At 43.1% G+C, this 25530-nt stretch overlaps 1 protein-coding gene across 3 annotated transcripts in view; it reads right to left on the minus strand.

The window, feature by feature from the left end:
• Positions 1-25530, minus strand: part of LOC134338839 (immunoglobulin superfamily member 1-like) — an 83800-nt gene that overhangs the window by 19521 nt on the left and 38749 nt on the right. For all 3 annotated transcript variants that reach the window (XM_063034974.1, XM_063034975.1, XM_063034977.1), the window contains 6 exons: positions 17011-17325; positions 14681-14986; positions 7079-7384; positions 5632-5934; positions 3828-4133; positions 1359-1673 (listed from right to left, as the gene is read on the minus strand). In XM_063034974.1, coding sequence (XP_062891044.1) covers positions 1359-1673; positions 3828-4133; positions 5632-5934; positions 7079-7384; positions 14681-14986; positions 17011-17325 — 1851 coding nt within the window. The remainder of the gene's footprint in view (positions 1-1358; positions 1674-3827; positions 4134-5631; positions 5935-7078; positions 7385-14680; positions 14987-17010; positions 17326-25530) is intronic.

The raw sequence follows: 25530 nt of genomic DNA on the forward strand, positions 1-25530 counted from the left end.
TTGCACTGCTGAAGGCGAACATCAATGCATATGTCGAAATCCACCAGGGCTTCAAAGGTGGCAGGAAGGTCCTGGGTGACCAACCCATCTTTGATGTCTTAGGAGGGGCCATTCAGGAAGGTGTCGTATTGTGCCTCCGAGGTGGCTCGGGCCTGGAACTCTACGACGTAATCTGACACAGATCTGCACTCCTGGTGCATGTGCAGCATTTCATAGTCAACGTCTCTTTCACGTTTGGAGCGAACAAACACTTTTCTCATCTCCTCAGAAAATAACTGAAAACTGATGCAGAAAGGGCAGCCTGCCTCCCAGACGGCTGTTCCCCAATCTCTCGCCCGACCGGACAGTTGAGTGATGAAGGAGGCCACCTTGGTTCAATAAATCGGAAACGTTGTTGGTTGTAAATCAAAAATGATGGTGCACTGGGAAAGGAAAGAGCGGCAGGAACTGGTCTGACCCGGGCACTTTTGTGGAGGAGGCAGGCAGGGCTCTTGGACGGGAGGAGTAAGAGAGAACGCGGAGGACGGGGTGGAAGATGCAGCCGCAGAATGTTGATGGGCGCTCTGGTACAGCTAGAGTGACTGAGACTGGGTGACAAGATCGGCTACATTGGCAAAAAGCGACTCTGCTGCCCTGAACACGGAGTCCAGCTGGTTCTGGTGTCTCCCGAGCATCACTCCTGGTTGTTCCAGGACAACTCTCAGACGACCGGGGTCTGCTGGATCCATTCTGGCCAGATTGTACTGTCAGGGCGCGGAAGCAGGGACCCAATCGCAAACCAAGTACTGTGCGCACTGTGATATTTACTGAGTAGCAAATCCAGGGGGGCAACAAAGTCGGCGCCAACGTTCAGGTGGAGATCAAAAATTCCAGGTAAATCCAAAAATCAGAATCGGGAAATAGGCAGAGTCGATATTCGGACAGACAGAACTCGGATACGAATGCTGGAAAGGCTCAGGAAAACTCACTGCTACAATCTGGCAACAAACGTGAAAACACAGGACTAAAAGATACTCAGCAATAAATAGAGGCAGATAATAGGTAGAACACAATGAGAAGTAGCAGCAAAATAGGTAATAATGAGAAAAAAGGTGAGGAGCGGAGTACTCAGTAATACGGGGGCCAGAGTAGAACATGAGAGGGGACAGGAGGACATGGCGCATGAAAACAAATAGGAGCAGTTGGCAATGCAAAACCACAGACTGACGGCTCGGGGGGAAACACACAAAAACACAAAGTTCTACTGGAGGTACTGACAAATTGATTATATGTGCAACACTTTAAATGTTGAAGGACGATTAGTTTCAACTAGTCAAACACTTCAACAGGATCAACCGTTGAGTTGCTTTGTTCCTTACCTGAACAAATTACACCAGCGTCCTCATTGTGGTTACAGTTATGTTGACCCCAATGGCGGGAAGGACATTGCCAAAGAAACAATTCTGTCCCTTGGCAGTTCAAGTCGTCCAGGATTATAGGACCCGTCCCTTTGCCGAAATACGCGTGACTCTTTGCTGATATAGCATGCCCGCATCCAAGCTCTCTGCATACAATATGGGCATCTTCAACTTGCCATTGGTCATCGCAGACGGTACCCCACGTTTTGTTGTTCAATACTTCCACTCTACCTGAACAAGCATGGCTTCCGTTCAGCAGCCGGATTTCTACTCGTTCTGTTAAATAGAAGTATATTATAAAAATCAAGCTTAAGTAAAATGCGTTGTCTTTCATTTTATGACTCAGAGTTCTATAATTTTTCAGATCTTATTGAATCCAACTGTAACTATCTTGTAACGAACAACAAAAGCTCTTTTGTGCAGTGTTTAGGAAGTCGATTTCTCTTTTTTTCACAATGAAAAATGAAAATATATCTCTTAATGTGATGGCAAGAAAAATGTGTGGATTCTGGAACCTGGAATAAGGCTGCTAATAAAGCTGCTATTATAAATATTAAAGTTTCTTCTCGTTTGAATCTGTCATGGTCCGGATCGGGGTCCCTTTAAATTTAGCTTGTTTATGTTACGATCCGGACCGTTGATTCCCTGTTTTCCCGTGTCCTTCGACTTTGGTGATTAGAGGCAATTAGCACTCGGCTGAAGCAGTAGTTTATAGTCTCCGGTTTTCAGCCGTTCGGCGCGGGAGCGTCTGCAAAGTCATCCAGGTTACGGTGTGCCGATGTCCTCTGGCCGTAGCAAGTCTCGTCTCTGCCGAAGCGAGTGCCGGTAATTTGCCTCTCCTCACCGGAGCAACCCTGTCCACTTACCTCGCTAAAGCGAGCCTGCAAAGTTTCCTCAGCAAGGTGGATCGGTCAGTTAACCCGCATGAGGGAATCAAGAACCGCTGTCTACTGTTCCTGGGCCGAGTCGAGAACTCACCACTACCCAGAGACTCCAAGTCAAGTCCTAGTCCTGGCTGTATTCTAGCACCCAGTCAAGTCCTGGCCCTGGCGGCATTCTAGCACCGAGTCAAGTCCTGGTCCTGGTGGCATTCTAGCAGCAAGTCCAGTCCTGGCCCTGGCAGCATTCAGGCACCAAGTCAAGTCCTGTGCCTGGCGGCTTCCCAGTTCTGAATCAAGTTCTGGCCCTGGCGGTCTGTGACTCCTGTCTTACCCCCTTGTCTGATTCCCTGCTCTGCCCCTCTCGCCTCTAGCCCTCGTCCACAGCCTTTGCCTGCACTTCGGTCTAGTTCCATCGCCGGAGCTGGATGGGTACTGCCTAGTGTTCATTCGTCTTGGTCTTGTCTTATCTTGTCCTAGCCTCCGTGGGGTAAGCCAGGCCGTCTTGCCGTTGCTCCGGAAGTGGGGGGGGGGGATCATGTTTTGTTTTGTCTTGTCTGGTCTTCGCCTCCGTGGGGGTAAGTCAGGCCGTCTTGCAGTAGCACCGCGGGGGTTCATGTTCTGTCTTGTCTTGTCCTCTCCTCCGTGGGGTAAGTCAGGCCATTTTGCCGTTGCCCCGCGGGGGGTCGTGAGTCCCGGCCCTATGTTCTGTATCCAAGAAGGGGTCCCGGGTCTCTGATCTGTGTGTGAGTCCCGGCCCTATGTCCTGTACCCAAGGAGGGGCCCCGACTCTGTGTTCTGTGTATGTGTCCCTGGTTCCATGTACCTGCTCTTCCGAGACCGAGGCTCTGTTTTCCATGTTCCTCCTCTCCCTAGCTCATGTCATGTCCATGCCTGGTTCTGGGGTCCGAGCCCGAGGCAAGACCCAGGTATTGGGTCCTTGCCCAGTTTCGGGCTCAGAGTCCATCCCCTAGCCTCTTCATGTCTCCTCTATTTCTGCGAGCCGATTCCGAGTCCAAGCCCGGACCCTTCGTCCCAGCCGAGTCGTAGTCCTGAGTCCTTGTCCAGTTCGCTGTTTCCTGCTCCTGCCTTGCTCTCCTGGTATCGAACAATAAACTAAATCTAAGTAACCTCACAAGATGTGTCTTGCATTTGGGTCCACCCTTGCTCCCAATGCCTCGCCACTGTGACAGAACCATAACCATGCCAATCCGATTTGATGTCCATTTTCCATTCCTTGAAATGTTTGTATTAAATATCAAAACATCATGGTACAAAATGATCATCCAGTTATGAGTCCACTCTGCATAAAGCCATAGCCGTTCCACTATGATGTACAACGTAACAGTACATTCATTATAAATTGTACGATTTCAGACTGAAGTAGGCTCTCTTTCGAGCTTCATGTCAGGTTGGTTTTCACCAATGTGACCGTAATTCATTGGGCTGCAGCACCCCTATCCTTCCCCAGAAATATAAGGCAAACATTGCACTATTTGAGCCACAATTAAACGCACAATCCCAATAAAATTGCTTGAAAATTTCCACTCACCCGCAACATCTATCGCCACGAAGTTACTGTAGCTGGAATTGAAGACCTTGCCGTTTATTTCGGTTTCATAAATGCAGGTGTAGTTTCCGCTATCAGACACGGTGACGTTCGGAATTCGGAACTCAGCGCCATGGTTTGTCCATTGCGTGGGTACCCAGTCCATTCCTGTATCCTTGCCATCCTTAATTAAGCGAAACATACGTGTCGTATAATACTCGGGAGCAATGCAGGTGATTCGAACACTTTTTCCTTGAACGTACAAACCAAACATGGTCGTCAGGGTGAGCTTCGCACCCTCTGGTTTGCCTGAAAATGTGACAAAATGAACAGTACAGCTACACAGTTTTTGACAAAGCTCGCAAAGCCAACAAAGATTAAAATTTACATCGCTCATGTTACACTCATTTTAAATATTTGTATCTCTCCAATATATGGTTCCAAGCTTAGCCGCGAATCGAGTAATGTTGGGTATCAGGTTAGAAACCCCATTATATAAAAATCCAGAGCTTCAAAAATGCCAACAGTATCTTTAAAATTCCTCATCCTTAGGAGAGGAAGGATATTCGAAGATGAGTTACACCTGGAGTCAATTAAAAGACAAGTCCCGGACAGAAGACTCTGCCAAGTTGCTGCCCATCTAAGGGTGATGAGTATAAATATTTGTAGCGACGCCTGTTATCACATTCCGAAGGCTATAATGAAAATTAATCACTGTATAAACTCACAACGATAAACTGACATGAGACTGAGTGGTGTGTGTGTGTTCTCTATTATTTTGGAACTCCTAAATTCCTACCCGAAATATAGACATTTATTTCCTTCTCCAAATGTCGCTGGACTCATTGTGTTTCCCCAACACATTGTAAGTTTATTTGTTTTTTTTTTGTTTTGTTTTGTTTTGGCTCAGAATTGGAGTATCTGCTCTTTTTACGTATATTTCTCATACTGTAATTTGTGAAAGCACACTAAACACTTCTGCCCTCAAATAATCGTTAAACTTATTTGAAACTACATCGCGACTAATAAAGAAGTAGAGTTTGACGGCAAAATCATTGCTGCTGTATTTAAGATTTGCTGAATTTAAGAGGTAACGATCATATTAGATGGGAGCAAGCCTCTCGTAACAAAATTGGAAAATAAGTCTCAACTACGTGTTTCTGTGTGACTGCATTGTAGCGGTCGGAAAGGATGTACAACGGTGGTCAAAACAGCTCACCCATCACAGGCACGAGCCTAGGCGTCAACAAGAATATTTATGCAGGAAGGTGCCGGTAAACGGCCAGCAACAACATGAAGGATCCCACCCACGCTGCTCGTAGACAGTTTTTTTTAACAGTAACACCCACACCAGGACCACCGGATTCAAAAGCAGTTAACATCGCCAAGCAGTAAGGCTGATCAACACCTCCACCTGCTAGCATACCACTGTAAACTAGCCCCCCCCACCTTAATCAACATTACTTTATCATTTACTGTTACTGTTTCAGTGCTACCTTATGTACAAGCACTACTGTGCCCGGCGCTTTTTTATAGATTTACAATTAATCTATGGACAAACACTATCTTGCATATATATTTCATTGTTTTTCTTTATCTCTGTTCTTTATCTCATTGGATTTTGTGTGCTTTTATCGATTCAGGCTACGACAGAAATTATTTCATTAGTGTTTAAATTTGTGCATTGCAGGTAATATTAAACAAACTTGAATCTTGAAATACAGTAGGGGTGCGTGCAAATATTTACGTAGCAAGAAAAAAAATACCTGCATCAACATATAGTCATGGAGCAAAAATATACACTTACGTGTCAAAGTTATATTGAGCCATTCACTGCGAGCTGACGTGTAATGTCTGCCTGATATGTCCGTTTGGTATATACAGCTGTAAGAACCTTCTTTGCTTCTGTCGATTTGGCTAACTTTCAGAACCGTAGTCCAATTTGAGATTGGGCCAATCGACGAAATAACGTTGGTACTACCTGATTTGTAGAGAGAGAACCTGAGGTTCGTATATACCTTGGGGGCTGAACATATGATAGAAGCATCCTGGCCCTGTAGGTACTGACCAAATGGCCGATTCAGGGAAACCAGTGGACTCCGCAGTTCGGCTGGAACACAAATACAATTGATCTGCTGCAAATAAATACGTTAACTTGCATGATTGCAGACAAAGAACGCAAATACGTTTCTACGTTTAGTCCATACACTGGAGCTGAAAGGAGTGTTGAAACATATAATGCCAATTGAAATAGCACGGAAAGTAACAGAAATTCCCAGAAGGTCAAACAACATCTGAGGGAAAGGAAGATCACTCAACTCTTCGTCAGAATACCCTGGACATGTTCGAACTGAACTGTTTTCATCTCGCAGATACGACATAACCCGTAGAGAATTTTTAATGCGTTCTAATATTACTTCCGTTATGTAGTATATGTGTTTTTTTTCTGATCACTGCTGCCATTAAAGCTTTGGTACCACGAATTAACTCTAAAATTAAATGGTACATTCGCCGTGACTGGGGGAAAACATTGGAGCCAGTTTTGCGAGCCTGGATAACGGCGAATTTCTTAAGTTCAGCCAGTTAGCCATACCTTACAGTGCACAAAGGGTCATCTGAACTAGGTTCATCACAATTAACCGATGGCTAATAACTGGGATGTGAATCTCAAAAGTATAGGTATTTGACGCTACGGTTCTATCATTACCCAGTACCCGTTGAACTTCCTTCCATGTGTCCGAAAATATTTTTCCAAATTTTCAGATAAGATCAGTGGTGTGGATTATTTCAAAGAAAACAAAAGCGAATGCTACTATTGGCTGGGGAGGAGGGCCAACAGTGAGAAACTGCAGACCAATTAGTTCCAACGGGAAACACGTTACACGCTATTAGGAAGTGCGAGCACTTCAGGGTCGATTGCACTCAATCTGTTCCTATATCTAACCTAGTGCGGCTGGGTTGTGTAAATGTTCCAGCGTACTTGAGGAGGAAGAACAAGAGGTAAGTGTTCTGTCGCTGTGATCCTTGTTGAACATTATGATCATGTCACATAGATCAGCTTATTAGTAGGTAGCGCCCAATACTAAAAAGTAATTAATGACTTCTGGTTGCATGAACATGCCGCATTTCTCAAAATATTATCGGTTATCATTTACTCATTTTCTCCCATGTTCGTCAAATATTTATCTATAATTTAGTCTTCACCTTAATATATCATAGCCATTAGTACATCGCAGAAAATTCATAGCACTTACTAGATACACTCAGTCTCGTTCGGTCACTCTGCGTTGAGTTATATAGCTTCCCCGATCTTTTAATTTGGTACACGCAAATATAATCTCCCTGGTCTTTGGGCCGTACGTCTTTAAGATACAAAATCGTGGAGAATCCTGGTGTCTTCGCAATGGCTGCGGTGAGGTAGGCACTGTTTTCCACCTTGGATAAGATAAAAGTCACACCTAGGTAGTCACTTTGCGCCGAGCACCTCACGCCCACCGTCTCGCCTATTGAGAATACGCCAGATGACCTTAACAATTCAACTGTTGGCTTTGGTGGTTTATCTGGTAAGGAGGGAAAAAAACATAAATATTAATTACTCTTACCTATCGGTTAGGCAGTATAGTGATGACTCAGAAGAAAGCCGTTACTTCTTTACAAAAAGATATTTCGACACAAAGCCGCACATAAAGTGTTGGAGGAACTGAGCCCAGCCACTTGCAGGACGCTCCAGATTCCATCATATGCAATCACTTGCAGATTTTAGAGGCAGAGCTTCGCTGCAGTTTCTCTCACTTGCACTGCAACCAATCACCGAGGGGGAGTACGTAACGAGATCTACCTTTTCAATCAGGACCACAATGAAGATTTTAAAAGCAGAACTTCGCGGCAGTTTCTCAAAGCTACACTGCAACCAATCACCGAACGGGATTCGTTAAAAAGGGCGAATAAAAATATCGCAAGTGCTTTCGGAACGGTCCTGCTTTTGACTGTGCCGCTGTTTAGACTGGCTTAGGGTCACCAGGCTTAAGTGACATCAGGTTTGGGCAATATAAAGTATCCGGTAAGCTGCTCTTTTTGTTCTTATTTGTTCATCCCTCGCCTGTTAGTGAGGATGGCTCCAGGGGCAGTGTTTGTACTGAGATCTCTAAATTCTAGGAGCACTGCAGTCTCCAGGAAAACCGCATTGTCACAGCAAGCACTGAACTGCAGCTCCTGAGAGAACGTAGTAAGGAACTGGAGTTGGAGGTCCACAACCTTCGGCTCATACGGGAGAATGAGTAGTGGATAGATAGGATCAACAGGAAGGTAGCAAATCTTACGTTTTAGAAGACAGGTAACTCTCAGCAGAACTAAGGAAAATTAACTGAAAGTGCAGAGTACACTTGTGGCGGATTCCTTCAATTGAATGTATATCACTTGAGATACTTTTGAGGGCGACGTCCAACTTGAGGGGCATGATGGTGAATGGCACAGTGACCGAACCTATGACCCTGAGTCTGGTGTTGTGGCTCAGAAGAGCAGAGAGGTGTTCAGAGATTCCATACTTATAAACGAAATTCTGTGGATGGGATGGAGACACGCAGATGGTACGTTGCCTCCCGGGTGTCATGATCCAGGATGTCACGAAGTGGATCCATGGCATTCTCAAGTGGGAGGATGAGCTACTATGGTAAGTATTCACACCAATGACATCGGTAGACAAGGTAGGTGGATCTTCAGGAGAGATTTTAGTGAATTTGAACGGAAAAAAAAAGAACCTGGAAGGTAGTAATCTTTGGATTGCTGCTTGTGACATACGCCAATGAAAGTGACAATAGACTGATTTGGCAGCAAAATGCGGAGTTGATGAAAAGGTGCTGGGGGAATGGGTTCATCTTTATGGATTAATGGGATCTCTTCTGCGAAAGGTATGTCCTGAACAAAATCGTCGGTCCCAGAGCGACGACCCGGGGGGGAGCAATTACCCTACTGTCAGGTTTGAGCTTTTCTGGAGGTGTTAATCTAATCTGAGAGGGAGCGGGAACAGGTGTGATAGTGCTGCGGATGAAGGGTTGCTTTACAAATAGAGGCAGTGTGTAGTGAGACGACTAGGAAGGAGCAACTGGTGCCAGGGCAAAATTGCAGTTAACTAAATGAGATGCTTATTGAAAGGCGAACAAATCAAAGCGGGTGAATACTACATTGAAGGTGCTGTATTTGAATACAGGCAGTGTGCGGAATAATTTGAAGAACTTGTACCACGGTTACAAATTGCATTCACAATGTTGTGGTCATAACTAAATCATGGCTGAAAGACGATTATAGCTGGGAGTTTAACATCAAGGATACACATTGTATCGAAACAGCAAGCGGCTAGGTAGAAGCGGTGGCGTGGCTCCGATGGTAAAACGAAAATGTAGTCAAATCATTAGAAGGAGCTGGGATGGCGTCAGAAGTTGTTGAATCGTATTGGGTAAAGCTAAGGAACTGCAAGGGTAAAAACAACCCTGTTGGAAGTTATATGCAGAACCCCAAACTGTAGAAAGGATATGGTCTGCAAGTTACAGTGGTAGATAGATAATGCATGCCAAAAGGGAAATGCAACGACAGACTTGTGGGGATTTAAATATGCCAATGATCTGGAAAATCAGTTTGGAACAGGATCCCAAGGTAGGAAAATTTAGATTGACTCCTAGATGCCTGTATAGAGTAGCTGTAAGTTGCGCTAAATTGGGGATCAGCTATTCTGATTGGGTGCCGTATAATGAGCCGTAAATGATCGAAGAAATTAAGGTAAAAGAACTTGTAGGGTCAAGTGATGAAACTCTAATATAATTTACCCTTGAATTTGAGCACGAGCTGAAGTAAGATGTTTCAGCATTTCAGTGGAGCAAAGGGAATACAGAAGCATGAGGGTGGAGTTGGACAACATTGATTGGAAAAAAAACACTTGTAGGGATGAAGGCAGATCCGCTTTAGCTGGAATTCGAGCAAGCAATTCATAATGTCCAGCATATATAATTCCGAAAAGGCAGAACTATTCTAAGGGAAAGATGACACAAACCATGGATAACAAGACAAATTAAAAAACAACATAAAAGCCAGAGAGAAGGCATATGATAGGGCAACAATTAGAGGCAAATTAGAGGATTAGAAGCTTTTAACAATCAACAGAAGGCAACTAAAATAGTCAATAAGTAGGAAAGGATGGAATATGGAAGTAAGCCGGCCAATCATATTAAAGTGTTTACCAAAGGTAAGATACATAAAGTGTAGAAATGAGGCGAGACTGGATATCGTCCACTGGAAAACGGTGTTGCAGAGCTAATAATAGGGTACAATAAAATGGCGGACGAACTCAAGAACTATTTTGCATCATTCTTCACTGTGGAGGACACTAGCGATATGCTATAAGTGTAGGAGTGCTATGGGGTCACAAGTGTGTGAAGAAGGGTCTTGGGAAACTGAAAAGTCTGAAGATGGATAAAGGGCGTGGTCTAGAGGTATACATCCCAGAATTCTGAAAGAGGCGGGTTAAGACATTTTGGAGGCATTAGTACTGATTTTTCAAGAATCACTTGTTTCTGGAATGGTTCTAGAAGTCTGGAAAGTTGCTTGAAGAAGGGAGAGTGGCAGAAGATTGTAAATTATGGGACAGTTGGTCTGACATCAGTAATTAAGAATATGCTCGTGTCGATTGTTAACGATGTGGTATTGTGGCATCTGTTGGAATTATTTGAAGAAATAACAAACAGGATCGATAACGAAGAAATCGGTAGATGCTGTGTACTTGTATCTTCAGAAAAACTTTGAAAAGTGTCACTCATGGGGCTGCTAAACAAATTAAGAGAAATGGTATTGGCAGGAGCAAGGACAACATGCATAAAGCAGTGGTTGATTGGCAAGAGGTAAAGTGTGTACAGAAAAGGAGCCTTTTCTGGTTGTCTGCCGGTGACTAGTGGTGAACACAGGAGTCTCTGTTGGAACCGCTTCTTTTTACGTTACATGTGAATGACTTGGGTGACTGAACTGATGACTTTCTTGCAAAATTTGCTGACGAAAATAGGTTTTGAATTTTGAGAGAGGCTGCAGAGGGTCAAACGTATTAAGAGAATGAACAAAGAAATAAACAGATGGAATAAAATACCAGGAAGTCTATTTCAAGCACTTTTGAAGAAGGATATAAAAGCATAGACTATATTCTAAAAGAAGAAAAAATCAAAAAATCTGAGACGCAAAGGCATAGGAGTCGCTGTGCAGGGTTCTCTAAAAGTTAATTCGAGTCTGTGGTGAAGAAGGCAAAAGTGATATTAATATTTATTTTAAGTGGATTAGAACAAAAAAGCAAACGTGTGACATTGAGGCTTTACAAACCACCGGTGAGGCCTCACTTAGAGTATTGTGTGCAGTGTTGTTCTCGTTATCTCTGAACCGATGTGTTAACAGTGAAGCGGGTTCAAACGAGCTTCACGAAAATCACCCCAGAACCGAACAGCTTATAATATGAAGAGCGGTTGATGGGTCTGGGCCTGTATCCACTAGAATTACGAAGAATGAGAGGAAACCAAAGGGAAACCTATCTCATATTGAACGGCCTTATTGGAGGGGATGTGGAGAAGATGTTTCCTATCATGGGACCAGAGGATACAGCTAAGAATAAAGGGGCATCATTTTAAATCGGAGAGAGGGAGAAATTTCTTTCGCCAGAATGTGATGAATCTGTGGAATTTGTTGCCACAGGTGGCTGTATTTAAGGCAAAGCTTGATCGATACTTCATTGGTCAGGGCATGAATGCATACGGGGAGATTGGGGCTCAGAGGGAAAAAAGGATCAGACACGATGAAATGGAGAAGGAGATTCGATGGGCTGAGTGGCACAATTCTGCTCCTGTATCGCTGGTCTTAATGTCCTTGAACGGGAAGTCCGATAAAATGTGATGGATATTTCAAAGCCCATGAGTGGTAAAGCCCTACCCACAATTGAACACATCTACTCGTAACGCTATCGTACGAAGACAGCATCCATCATCAGGGAACCCCTCCACACAGGACATGCGTTCTTCTCGTTGCTGCTACCAGGTACCTGAGAAACCACAGCACCAGGTTGATAAAATGTTATTATCCCTCAGCCATCATACTCTTGACCAAATTGGCTACTGTCATTTAATTTCATTTGCCCCACACGTTCCCGAAACCTATGGACTGTCTTTCAAGACCTCTTCTTGTCATGTTCTTGATATTCATTGTTTATTTATTGATTATTGTTTTTATTTATTTCTTTTTGCGTTTGCACGAATTTTTGTCTTTTGCACAGTTGTTGAACACTCGCTGGTACAGTCTTCAATTGATTCTTTTATGGTTATTATTCTATTGAATTGTTAATTATCGCTGCAAAACAATGATTCTCAGGGTCGTAGACAGTGACATATGTGTACTTTAATTAGGAATGTACATTGAACTTTGAAACTGTACATCCCCAAGGAACTAATTTTAACTTTGAACAGCGGTTTCACTTTTAAGAGTCATTGACGAGTCGGAATCTTGAAGGCATAGAAACATACAGCATAGAAAAAGGCCTTTCGGCCCATTCTTTCGTGCCTAGCCATTTAATGGCCTAGTGCCATCGACCTGTACCCTGACCTTAGATAAAGTCATTGCTTTAACGCAATAGTTTCTTTTCCCCGACAGCTCTAGCTTTATTGCATGTCTCAAGGTACAGAAGGACGTTTAATTTGCCATTGCCCTAGTGCGTAACCGAGTTCAGGAATATGCATAGGATATGATATACGAAGAATAAAACTAAATCACTATTGTATTGATGGAGATGGTAGATCTGTGTGTGGTACGACTAGGGATCAAGATCCTCTTACTTTGCCCATCCGTCTGTGACCATTTGCAAAATCTATGTTAGCCACAAATTTTACATGGAAGGTAATAACAAGACCAAGAGGCAAGCAGCAAAATGATATGCAAATATAGCGGTCTCCCAGTCTGCGTCGGGTCTCGCCAATATATAAATGGCCACATCGAGAGCACCGGACGCAGTATATCACCCCAGTCGACTCACAGGTGAAGTGTTGCCCCACCTGGAAGGACTGTTTGGGGCCCTGAATGGTGGTAAGGGAGGAAGTGTAAGGGCATGTGTAGCACCTGTTCCGCTTAGACGGATAGGTGCCAGACTGGGAGACGGCTTTGTTGAATATCTACGCTCTGTCCGCCAGAGAAAGCAGGATCTCCCAGTGGCCACACATTTTAATTCCACATCCCATTCCCATTCTGACATGTCTATCCATGGCCTCCTCTACTGTAAAGATGAAGCCACACTCAGGTTGGAGGAACAACACCTTATATTCCGTCTGGGTAGCCTCCAACCTGATGGCATGAACATCGACTTCTCTAACTTCCGCTAGGCCCCACCTCCCCCTCGTACCCCATCTGTTACTTATTTTTATGCACACATTCTTTCTCTCACTCTCCTTTTTCTCCCTCTGTCCCTCTGAATATACCTCTTGTCCCTCCTCTGGGACCCCCCCCCCCTTGTCTTTCTTCCCGGACCTCCTGTCCCATGATCCTCTCGTATCCCCTTTTGCCTATCACCTGTCCAGCTCTTGGCTCTATTCCTCCCTCTCCTGTCTTCTCCTATCATTTTGGATCTCCCCCTCCCCCTCCAACTTTCAAATCCCTTACTCACACTTCCTTCAGTTAGTCCTGACGAAGGGTCTCAGCCTGAAACGTCGACTACACCTCTTCCTACAGATGCTGCCTGGCCTGCTGCGTTCACCAGCAACTTTGATGTGTGTAGCTTACGTAGTCAACGACTACGTCGTGTCTTATGTACAGCATTAGTGCATATGGTTCAAGAAAATGCCTTATAGCTAAAATTAACAGAGAAGGAGCTGAGGGAGAGATATTGTCGTCGTCAGAAACGTTCACATCACTTATAAGAATATAAGTCAGTCGTGTTAATGGATCCGGATGATAATGCATGCACTGAAACACATCATGTAAAAAACCGAATCGTTCTAAAACGACCCTGTGCGAGTGACATGCACATTGTGCAATAAATCCACCTGACCGTAAAACAAGGAGTTCTGCCTCACTGCATGCCTTTCCTGCGTTAATACAGGGTTCAGAAACATGTAATCCGTTGGATGATCTAAAACAATTTTAAACAAGCCTCCATCTCTATGTTAAGCTCATTGTTAACTTAGGAATAAATGACCTGTACCATTTATTTGTCGCATCTATTTTGTATATTTAGAACTATCATACTATAAGACATGAGAACAGAATTAGATCATCCCCTGACCTATTACCTCTCTCAACCCTATTTTCTTCCCTTCGCCCCTTCGCTTTGATGCCTTTACTTAACAAGTACTTCTCAACCTCCGCTTTAAATATGCTCAAAACTTTACCTCCACTGCCGTCTGTAGCACTGAGCTCCAGAAATTCGCGGCCCTCTGGCTGAAGATGTTCATACTCATCTCTGCCCTCCTTGTATTCTGAATTTGTGGCCTATATTCCTGTACTACCCCCCCACACCCCCCCAAAAATATGGGGTCGGGTAGCTGTGTTATTTTTCATTTATTCCGCGATGCAGTACGGGAACAAATTTTTCTTGACCAAGGAGTCGGGGCCACCCAATTACACCTATGTGGGTTCTTAACCATAAAAATAGACGTATTTGGATTGTGTTAGGAAAACTACGCGGTCACAAGGATATGTATCAACTACTCACAGAGTGTCAAGTAATTGAACCCGGATCGGTATTGCTGTCATGACGTTACGCTAACTGCTACACGACTGTGCCACACTTACCGCAGACTTGTTTCGCTTCCCCTCCCTGAAACATTCTAACTATTTAAAAGTAGAAATACCTATCACAATGACTTGTACTTGATCACTTTCATCGGATGTATACCGCCTTCCATCTCTTTCCACCTGATATCTGCAAGTGTAGAACCCTTCGTGTCCAGTGTTGATTTGTGTGATGACAAAAGTTATTCCATTCGAATTCGCTGCTGCTTTGATGGATTTCACGTAGGCAGGCTGGCCGATTTTGTAGAGGTAAAACGTAGCACCTTCGTAAAATGACGGCGAAATACAGTCCAACGTTACGTTTTCCCCTTGAGAAAATAATCCCTTCGTCCTCTTCATGTGAATACGTGGTTTCAGCGGTTGATCTAAAAGGAAAACGAGCAAATAATGAGATAGTGTCCAATATCCGAGGCTGCTTTCTTGCAAGATATTTATTCGAGGTGTTTAATCATATACAGCTTTCTAATACTATTTCTAGTTCCGTAACAAACAAAAGGAAAGTGACGTTTTATAGTGTGAATGCAATATAAATGCACAGTACAGAAACATGTCTGCTATTCATCGAGTCCGTGTCTACGTTCAAACACGCATTTCCACAAACATTGCAGTACCCCACTTCATTCTCTCTATCCTCCCGTCTGATCATTGCAGATTCAAGCCTGCACCATTGGGGATGGGGAAGAAAGCCGAATCACCACTGGAGCAGCATGTTCTCACACGGAAAAGCTACACACTCCACAAGCAGTCACTACCGGAACTTAGGATTGAACCGGTCATTGGGGCCGCCATGACGATGCTCCACGAGTTGTTCAGCTGCGGGCAAAAGAAAAACACTGCGCATTTCAGAAACAGCGTCACTATGAGGTATGCATTTGCAGACCATTTCGAGCTATTGATATTGTCAGTTTCCCAAATCAGTTCTGAACATTTAGAGGCACAGCTACTTTTTCTCTCAACCACAGAGTATCCATATTGAGTTCTCTATTTCCAGAAAATTGCTTAATTTCTATCGTTTTTCTCTCTTGTTCAGATCACCTACTGCAGCTCTTTTTCTTACAGCCTACCCTTCCCCATGTCTGCTATTTAACTACACACACTACCCTTTTTTCATTCCTTTCTTTCTTATCAGATGCCATCATCGTCACCCGTTTAATGCCAGCTATCACGTTCCAGCGTCTGTCGTTAACCCCTCTCTTCCCTGTTCCATCTGCCTATCAGCCTTAGTTATGTGCATTGACCTATTAACGCTCAATGAACTGCTGAGATGTCCACTGTCCATTTGCAGACGTCACAAACTTTACAAAAAATATTTAGTTTAATTTGTCATCGTGGTCGGAGAAGAACTCGTGGACAGAACAGACTGTTCTTGTACTGAGATGTTCTGTTTGTCTAGATTGTGCCTGATGGGCTGAGTTCACCATGCTTTACTTTCGGCAGTTGTAATTGATCAAAACAGACATGCTGACCTAACTGAACTGACATTGGCAAGATAAGTACTTTGGCTTCCCTAAGGAGAGATAAGTTGAAATTAGTACATTATAACTGTAGGTCAAGCACTATTTGATGGAGTGTGACACTGCACATGGAATACCTTATCACATACCGCATTACAATGGCCTGAATTAACTCCAGATATACAGTTTATTTTATTAGATACACCTGTACACCTACCCGGCTAGATTTGTAGCCTTGCACAGTTTCCAGCCGTGCTGCGTTTCCTGTCGAGCTAGCAACTGGGAAACAGGCGGTCAAATACTAAAGGAACGGCAAATTTGCCGCCCGATATGCCGCAAGGCGCTGAGAGGAACAGTAACAGCAACCTGTCTTTAATGCAACTATGTGGCACTTAAGTGGCAGAAATTTAATGTAGAAAACATGATCAGGAAGTTCAGACATTGTTTAGACCAAGCATCTTAACCGGGAAGAACTGTCATTTAGTGACTTAGACCGCAAAATGTTTGCTGGTGCCAGGCGGGGCGGGATTTGAGTATTTTTTTAAACTGCTGATCTCCTGGTATTCTTACACATAGCAGACTATATAGTTTACAAAGAATGATGTGGGGAAAACGTAAATTTAGTGAGTGGCATTTCTGTGGGCGTAAATGCCTTGTTAACGAGAAAACTCGGAGGAGAATGGCCATACGGGTTCAAACTGACAGGAAAGACCCATTAACTCAAATAACGTCACGGTACAACAGTGGTTTGCAGAAGAGCTCCTCGGAATCCTCAACTCGTTAAGTGGGATGGGCTGTTGCAGCAAGAGATCACACCGCGTTCCATTTCTGTGCATAATAAAGTGGCCAGTGCGTGCATTTTGGCTATAAATGAGGCAAGAGACACTTAAGTATTACAAGCGTTCCACAGTTGGATATTCAGCGGGACTGCTCACCTGAACAAATAACTCCAGCGTCGTTTTTCATGGGACACAAATGTGGCTGAACCGTTTCGTAGGGACATACCCACAAATAGGTCTCTGTGCCTTTGCAGTCGAAGCTCTCCGCCCACGCTGCCCCATCCCCTTCCCCAAAATCTCCGCTCCGTGTCGCTGACCGAGCAAATCCGCAATGCATCTGCCTGCAGGCAACGTCTGCATCTCGGAGGTCCCAATACGAAGCGCAAATTGTCATCCATGTTCCGTTCACAAAACATTCAATCCTTCCAGAGCATGGATCTGGGCCATTGACCAGTCTCAGTTTTATATCGGCTGAAACATCAAAATTATGATCAAGTTAAATTATCAACTCTAAAATATGACACTTCGAATCAGAAGAAAACAATTAATGGGTTCGGAATGTTTTAGTCACTCGCGAGATATATCTTTAAAGTAAAATATATTATTTTAAAGGCATCTTCTTGGTGTAACAACGGAACGCTGATGTACCGGTTAGTGCAATCGCGTTATAACGCTGGCATTCATTAATCGGGATTCCATTCCCGCCGCTGATTTCAAAGCATTTGTACCTTCTCCTGGTGAAGAACTGACCGCGTAGGTGCTCCTACATTTCACACAAGTACGGGTAGGGTTAGTAAATTGTGGCATGCTATATTGGTGCCGGAATCCTCGGGATAGTTCAATGATGACCATAGTGCAATCCACATTTGGTCTGACGCAATAACGCGTTTCGCTGCAGTTTCCACGTCTTTGTGGAAAGTAACGCTAATTCGTGGAACAATCGATCAGAATTAAATTACTAGCTGTGGAATTGAGTCCGTGGCGGACAAGTGGATATTCTTTGAGGAATGGGCTTGTGGTAACTGTCCGGAGACTTCTTCATAACAGAACGAGGAACCTAAGATTCCTCGGTACATTTGGAAACATTTTCCTTTTGTGTCTGAAACCATATCATTACGTATTGAAAACGTGAAATCAGATCACTTGAATGGGAGTCCGTGTTCGATATGTAAAACCACCAATTTGAACTCTTCAATCAGACTGACTTCAACGTTGAATGTGTTACGTCATTTTGTACACTTAGTTCGTTCTATCAAAATTCTTTTAATGTATTAGTTTAATTGGCTACTGAACTGGGAATGTAATTATGTGTGAAGTCTTTCAAAGTGCATTGCCACCTTGACAATGAAATCATAGTTGGGAACTTAGCATCCAGGGAAACGCATTGCATAGAAAGGATAGGTATGTAGGCAGACGGGTAGGGTGGCTCGGTTTGCAAAAAAAAAAAGAGAAAAAAATCCTTAAAGACGTAATATAGTATCAGAAAATGTAAAATCCTTATGGGTCGTGTTAAGGGAATGTAAAGTTTAAAAAGGGCCTTGACGGAGTTATATACAGTGGTTGGAGTGCGGTGTAAAGTAATCCCGGTAGATAGCAGAGGCACGTAATAAGTATAGTGTTACGATAGTCATGGGGGATTACAATATGTAGATATATTGGGAAAATGAGGGTGGGTCTGTATCTGAAGACAGGGAGTGTGAAGCATGACACAGAAACGGCTTTTCAGAGCAGGAAAAGGCAATTCTGGATTGGTTATTGTGTAATGAAGCAGATTTGTTATGGAATTTTAAATAAAAGAACCCTTAGAATGCATTAATCATAATGAGAAAGAATTCATCATGCCGTTCAAGAGAGAGATGCTAAAGTCAGGTGTATCAGTCAGTATTCCCGCAGAGTCATGGAAATTACAAAGGTAAGTGAGGAGAGTTGGCTAAAGTTGATTAGAAGGGGCCACTAGCAGGGATGACGGCAGAGTAGCAATGGCTGGAGTTTCCAGAAGAAATTTAGGAGCGTAGTATAGATGCATCCTAAAAAAGAGTAAGTCTTCTAAAGTGAGGATGGCTTAACGGTGGCGGACAAGGGAAGTAAAAGACAAAAGAATCTTAATTTAAATATAGCTTTAACATTTAGTTTTTCTTAATTATTATTATTGACATACTGTTTAGTTTGGTAAATAGTTTCACTCTTATTATACTTATTGATATATTGACTTGATTGTTTTAGTGTCTGTTTCTTTGTCAATTTTCAATAATAATTAATAAAAAGATTTAAAAATGACAGAAGAAAGCAAAATAACAGGCATATAATGTAACAAAATGTAAGATGGAATTAGTAGTTTTTTTTAAAAAACAACTAAACGGCCGTAAGGAGAGAAAAGATGAAGCATGAAAGAGAGCTAGCTAATATTATAAAAGCAAATACAAAAAAATTGGAGATAGATAAAGAATGAAAGAGAGGCGAAAATAGACATCGGACCACTGCAAAAATGACACTGGAGAGTTAGTAATTTGGGAGAAAGAAATATCAAACAACTTTAAAAAAAAAACATCTCCCGTCGGTCTTCAATGTGGACGACAAGAGCAGTACGCCAGAAATTCGATAGTATTGAACAGTAGAAGAGAGTATGGTTGCTATTACTTAGGAGAAGGTGCTTAAGAAGCTGAATGATCTGAAGGTAGATAAGTTATCTGGAATAGATGTAGTAGTTTCCAGGGTTCTAAAAGATGTAGCTGAAGAGATTGTGATAATTATTGAGTTCTTTCAAGGATCACTGGATTCTCGAATGGTTCGACTGGTTCCAGAGGATTGGAAAATACACTTTTTAAGCCGGAAGGGAGCCAGGAAAAGGAATTTTTAGGTCAATTTGGCTGAGTCTGTGGTTGGGACAATGCTGCAGTCCATTATTAAGACTGATGTTTAAGAGTACGTGGAGGAAAAAACGCTGCATGCTTTCCTTGAAAGAAGCCTTGCCTGAGAAATCATTTGGAATCGTTGAAGAAATAAACAGGCAGGACAGATAAAGTAGTGTGAATGAATGTAGTTTACTTTTATTTTCAGAAGACTTTTGACAAGGTGCCGCACACCAGGTGGATTATTATAATAAGAACGCTTAGTGCTACTGGAAAGATATTATCATGGATGCAAACTTAGCTGTCTGGCAGGAGACAAAGAGTCTGAACAACGGGGACCTTATCTTGTTAGCTGTTGGTGACTAAGGTTTTGCTCAGGGGTCGCTGATTGACTGTTTCTTTTCTCCTTAAATATCAATGATTTGGAAGACAGAATTGATGGCATTGTCGCCAAGGTTGCAGACGATAGGAAGATGGAGGACTTGCAATTCGTGTTGAGAAAGACTGGAATCTCCAGATACACAGGTTAGGAGAAAGGTCGGAGAGGTGGGCAAATGGAATATAATGATTACGTGTGTTGCCAGCACTTTGACAGAAGAATAAAAGCCTGGCTACTTTCTAAATGGGGAGAAAAAAATGGAGCACTCGTGTAGCTCTCTTTTAAGTTTAACTTGCAGGTTGCGTCGGTGGTAAGGAAAGCAAAATACGCTATTAGCATTTTCCTCAAGACGATTAGAATATAAGACCGATGGTGCAATTCAAATGTTAAAAGATATTGGTCAGACCCCACTTATTGACGGTGATGTGCTGGCGTTGGACAGATTAAAGAGCATGTCCACGAGAATGGTTCTCAGATTTAATGTTTCAACATATGAGGCGTGTTTATTTTTAGCTCTGGACCTGCACTCACTGGAATTCAGAAGAATGAAGGGGATTTCGCTGAAACCTTTCTAATATTGAAGTTACTAAACGAGGGGGATGTACAGAATATGTTTCCTATAGTGTAAGCGTCTAGGATCTGAGGCCACAGCTGCAGAATACAGGGCCTTCGGTTAAGAACAGAGATGAGGAGCAACTTGTTTAGCCTGTGGGTGAAGAATCAATGCCAATTCTGCAGTGAGGGCCAAGTCATTTAATATATTTAAGGCGGATGTTGATTGGTTATTGATTATCCAGGGCTCTGCTTCTATGTCTCATCGTCTTACAGCTTGTATTATTTTCGGTCAACACAGTCCTGTGCGATTTTTGAAATAATAATCCCGCTAGTTTCTGTGTCTATCATGGTTACACCTTACATAATTTGCTTGGATCATAACCACGACGATTCAGGTGTAAAAGAACACAACAAAATAGGAGCACGACTAGACCATCAGGACATTCCGCTCTGCTCCACTATCTTATATGACTTCGTGAGACTGATCAATGCTGGCTTCAGCGCTTCATCTGTGCCCTTCGCCTCACCGCCCTATTTCTCGAGCTCGGAAACATTTGGACGCATGCACATTGAGTACTTCCTGTGATCCACATTCTAATACCTACAGCAGACGTGAATTCCGCTAATTTATCACCCTGTGCGAGAAAATATTTCTGCTTATCTCGGTACTGAATGGCTGACCCCTTACTTTGTCATGATGCCCACTTATTAAATGTACGCCGACTGGTAAAAGCTTCTACGATATTCTACCCTTCCCAACCCCCGCAGAAGCATACATATTTGTATCGATTCGCCCCATATTTTCATAAGCCAGAGAATGTTTACCCAACCTATTTTGTTGGTGTTGCTCAGCAAAAATAATCTTCTTCGTTCTCATTTTTTGAATCAGCCTGGTGAATCCCTTTGGCATCTCGCCAGCATTGTTACACCAAACTGCTGGACAAGAAGACTAAAGATCTCTGCTGTATTCTAGCTTTGTCCACTGCGACCCTCTGTATAATTGGAACAGTGTTTTAATGTTTTTTTTAATGGTAATCCCTTTGACAATTAAAGCCAAAATAGCCTTTGCCGTTTGAACTCAGATTGAAACTACCAGTTGGGTTTTTATAATTAATTGCGCCGAATACCTTTAATCCTCAGCACTTCCTTACAGTATGTTCATTCATATTTCACTTTCTTAAATGTAGGATCACACACTTTTCCCGACATTAAACACCGTTTGCCAGTCTTTTCATTTTAACTACATCGCGTTGGCGAATCAGTTTCTTTATCTTAGCAGGCTCCTTAAACCTCCATTGTATCATCGCAAATTGAAAAATCTTGCATTCTTCAGCTCAAAATGAATTAATGTTGACCAAGTCATAGACTCAGCACTGAATCAGACCCTTTGGTTCACCTCTTCCATGTCAACCGAAATGCCCTATACACTCATTCGATTTACCAACAATTGGCCCATAGACTTCCGATCCTTTCCAAACATGCATCTGTACATTCGTCTTTTTAAAATCGGTATTGTAAATCTCTCAACCTTCATACGGTAGCTCACTATGGAGGGAACAACTGGGAGCCAATAACTGAACTTGGTGCCCTATACCAATTATCAACGTCTAAAAAGGATCAATTTACTCCAAGATAGACGATCTTCGATCCATTCTCACACAATTCATCCGATACCCTGGGTGTTTATTTTATATAAAAGCTTTCTATATGGAAACATACGGAAATATAAATGCTTCACTGTTTCACGTTCACTTCTATTAGTATCCCTTGTTCTATTATCGAAAGAAAAATGTAGGAAAAGTCGAGCAACTTACTTTTGTAATCTTGGTTTACCTATGATGGAACTAAGATGAAAAGTTATAATTACGTAGTCATGGAGAACGGTTGGATGTTGGATAGGCTGCATTTTTATTCCTGGGGGAGAATGAATGCGTCCTGATAGAAGTGTTTATGTTTATGAAAGGGAAAATGGAGAGAAAGAAGAGAAAGAGAGAGAGAGAGAGAGAGAGAGAGAGAGAGAGCGCTTGTCAAAGGCCTTCTGAAAGTTCCAATATACAATATTCACTACTTTCCTTTATTCTATTCTACGTGTAATCTTGTCAAAGATTTGCAACAGGTTTGTCACGGAAGATTTCCCCTAAATGAAACCATGCTGACTTTTTCCTTCTACATCACCCAGTACTCCATAACCTCATCCTTAACCATTTACCGCAATATCTTCCCAACAACTGAGGTCAGGCTAACTGATGTATTATTTCCTTTCTGCTGCTTTCCTCCTTTCTTCAAAAGCGGTGTGATATTTGCATTTTTCCGGTCCTCCAGCATCAAACCAGAATACAAGTAAAGTCAAGTCAAGTCGCTTGTTATTGTCATTTCGACCATAAGCTGCTAGTACACTACACAGTGAAAACGAAACAACGTTCCTCCAGGACGATAGTGCTGCATGAAACAACACAAGGCTGCACTGGACTACGTAAAACAACAGAAAAACTACACTAAACTACAGACCGGCACAGGACGACGTAAAGTGCACAAAACTGTGCAGGGCAGTACAATAAATAATTAACAAGACATCAGGCACAGTAGAGGACAGATTACAATGTACTAATAAATGATGTAGATGTCAGTCTAGGCTCTGTGTATTAAGGAGTGTGATGGCTTGGGGAAGAAACTGTTGCACAGTCTGGTCGTGAAATCCCGAATGCTTCGGTACCTTTTGCCAGATGGCAGGAGGGAGAAGAGTTTGTATGAGGGGTGTGTGGGGTACTTCACAATGCTGTTGGCTTTACGTGTGCAGCGTGTGGTGTAAATATCTGTAATGGCGGGAAGAGAGACCCCGATGGTCTTCTCGGCTGACCTCACTATCCGCTGCAGTGTCTTGCGATCCAGGACGGTGCAATTGCCGAACCAGGCAGAGATGCAACTGCCCAGGATGCTCTCAATACATCCTCTGTAGAATGTGGTGAGAATGGGGGGTGGGAGATGGACTTTTCTCAGCCTTCGCAGAAAGTAGAGATGCTACTGGGTTCTCTTGGCTATTGAGCTGTTGTTGAAGGACCAGGTGAGATTGTCCGCCAGGTGAACACTATGAAATTTGGTGCTCTTGACAATCTCAGCGGAGGACCGTCAATGTTCAGTGGCGAGTGGTCGCTCCGTGCTCTCCTGAAGTCAACACCCATCTCTTTTGTTTTGTTCACTTTAGGAGACATACTTTTGGTTCTGCACCAGTCCGTTAACCGATGCACCTCCTCTCGGTATACTAACTCGTCGTTCTTGCTGATGGGACCCACCACAGTTGTGTCATCGGCGAACTTGATGATGTGATTCGAGCTGTGTATTGGTGCACAGTCGTGGGTCAGTCGAGTGAACACCAATGGACTGAGCACACAGCCCTGGGGTGTCCCCGTACTCAGTGTGATGGTGTCGGAGATGCTACTCCTGATCCGGACTGACGGAGGTCTCCCAGACAGGAAGTCTAGGATCCAGTTGCAGAGCGTGGTGCTCAGTCCCAGCAGTTTCAACTTTCCAATCAAGTGCTGAGTAATGATTGTGTTGAATGCTGAACTGAAGTCTATGAAAAGCATTCGAACATACGTGTCTTTTTTGTCCAGGTGGGTGAGGGCCAGGTGGGGGGTGGTGGCAATGGCGTCGTCTGTTGAGCGGTTGGGACGATATGCGAACTGCAGGGGGTCCAGTGAGGGGGCAGCAGGGTCTTGATGTGCCTCATGACGTGCCTTTCGAAACACGGTAGTCATTGAGGCAGAACACTGAAAACTTCTTCGGCACGTAGACGATGGTGGCGGCCTTGAAACACATTGGAATGACGGCGCTCCTCAGGGAGATGTTGAAGATGTCAGTGAGAACATCTGCCAGCTGGTCTGCACATCCTCTGAGCACTTTGCCAGGAATATCCAATGGTTTTTGAAAGATCATTGCTAATTACCTCGCAATCTCTGCCGATACCTCTTTCAGAAACCTAGTGTGTAGTTCATCTGGTCCGGGTGACTTACGTACACTTAGGTCTTTCAGCTTTTGTTCCACTTTCTTCCTTGTAGTTGTAACTGCACTCACTTCTCTTCTCTTACACCCTTCAACATTTGGCACACTGCTAGTGTCTTCCAGAATGAAGACTGTTGGAAAATACTAATTTAGAACATCTACCATCTCCTTGTCCCTCATGATTTCCACGACCTCATCTTCTAACAGTCCTATATCCACTCTTATATCTCTTTTAAATTTTACATACTTGAAAAACCTTTTACTATGCACTTTGATATAGTTTGCTAGCTTGCTCTCGTATTTCATCGTTTCCCTCCTGATGATTATTTTAGTTTTTCTCTGGAGGGTTTTGAAAGCTTCCCAATCTTTCATCTTCGCACTAATTGCTGCTTTGTTGCATGCCCTCTCTTTGCTTTTACATTAGCTTTGACTTCCTTTGTCAGCCACGGTTGATCTACTTTTCCATTGGAATATTTCTTCGTTTTTAGAATATATCTACCTTGCACCTTCCTCGTTTTTTTATCCAGAAGCACAAGCCATTGTTGTTCTGCTATCATTCCGGCAGCATCTCCTTGCAATTTCCTTTAGCCAACTGCAATCTCATACCACTGTAATTTCCGTTACTCTGCTGAAATATTGTTACATCGGACTTTACTTTTTCCCTAGCAAATTTCAAGCTGTATTCAATCATACTGTGTTCTATGCCTTCTGGGATTATTTAATTTTAAACTCCCTAAGCGCCTTCAGCTCATTACGCAATACGCAATCCAGTACAGCTGATCCCCTAGTAGGCTCAACAAGAATCTGCTCTAAAAACACATCTCCGAAGTCTTCCAAAAACTAACTCTCTTGTGTTCCATTTCCACTCTGATTTCTCCAATCGACCTAGAAATT

This window comes from Mobula hypostoma, chromosome 28, assembly GCF_963921235.1.
Source record: "Mobula hypostoma chromosome 28, sMobHyp1.1, whole genome shotgun sequence".
Lineage (NCBI taxonomy): Eukaryota > Metazoa > Chordata > Chondrichthyes > Myliobatiformes > Myliobatidae > Mobula > Mobula hypostoma.